Raw genomic sequence first — 1046 nt, 5'->3', positions numbered from 1 at the left:
TGATCATTTGCTGTCAAGTGCACTGGGGTCTAATATAGAATATTAAAAAAATGTGCAGATAGAAATTGCTACCTAAAATTGAAGTAAGACAGTTGCCTGCTTACAGTGCACAGTGCATTCTGAATTCATGATCAACTCAATTGTGCTTCACAGAAATCCCTGAGCTGTGTGAGCTGCCTGTGTAAGAGTTTCCCAGTGTTGGCCTCGTCACTAGCAGACACCATCTACAGCCTCCTGGATGTGGCTCAAGGTCAGCTCTCAGAAAGAGAACAGCCTTTCCTAAGATGATATACAGTTACAGTATAGCTATGGCTGTAAAGTAACGCCAAGAAAGAATGTGTACTGCAGCTAACCTTTTGTCTTCTGTTGGTATTAGCTATAATAGTAAGTGATGACTGTTGAATGATGAGATACATGTATTCAGCAATGAAGGGTAGTAGTTGATAGATATTGTTCCCTTTCTTAGGAGAGATGCCCTTGCTGCTGTATCAGGGGCTGGCAGCAGTGGGGAGTACCTGTCCTTCTGGCCTGGAACAACTCAGGTTTGACCTTCTGGACAGGTTACAGGAAGTGTCTGCCATGCCACAAGACAAGCAGCAAGACTTCCAGGCATGTTTTGAATAAAATTTATAAACAAGTCCATCCAATTCCTGAAATTTGTGAAACAAAAGGTACCAACATGCAGCTTTTTTTCTGAGTTGTCAAACCTTGTATTGCTGTTATACAGGTCCTACTGACCTCCCTTGTACTGATGGCATGTCCTGTCCCTCTTCCTGGTCACATGAGCAAGACTTTGATAGCCAGCTTGACCTCTGATCCCAACCACTGGACTGCATTCTGTGTGGCCAGACAAGCTGCCAGATGGGTAACAGACTTTTATTGGGCTGCAATGTGACTCTGTAGTATATTTGTGGCTTTGACAAAATATGTTATTGTTGTCTTTGTTACCTCTTTTAGTATATTATTCCATGATCTTTTTGTCCTGCTAGTAATGGGTCGTTAAGGTGATAACCTAATGTATGGTATATCTGCAGGGTCATCACACA

The 1046-nt window shown here is 42.4% G+C and overlaps 1 protein-coding gene across 1 annotated transcript in view; it reads left to right on the top strand.

Annotated features, from left to right (window-relative positions):
* Positions 1-1046, top strand: part of LOC118428399 (integrator complex subunit 7-like) — an 8797-nt gene that overhangs the window by 4502 nt on the left and 3249 nt on the right. Inside the window, exons 12-13 of the mRNA XM_035838444.1 lie at positions 154-250; positions 467-613. Coding sequence (XP_035694337.1) covers positions 154-250; positions 467-613 — 244 coding nt within the window. The remainder of the gene's footprint in view (positions 1-153; positions 251-466; positions 614-1046) is intronic.

This window comes from Branchiostoma floridae, chromosome 1 (genome assembly GCF_000003815.2).
Source record: "Branchiostoma floridae strain S238N-H82 chromosome 1, Bfl_VNyyK, whole genome shotgun sequence".
NCBI lineage: Eukaryota > Metazoa > Chordata > Leptocardii > Amphioxiformes > Branchiostomatidae > Branchiostoma > Branchiostoma floridae.
The sequence above is the reverse complement of the archived record's forward strand: the minus strand, read 5'-3'. Positions and strand labels throughout refer to the sequence as shown.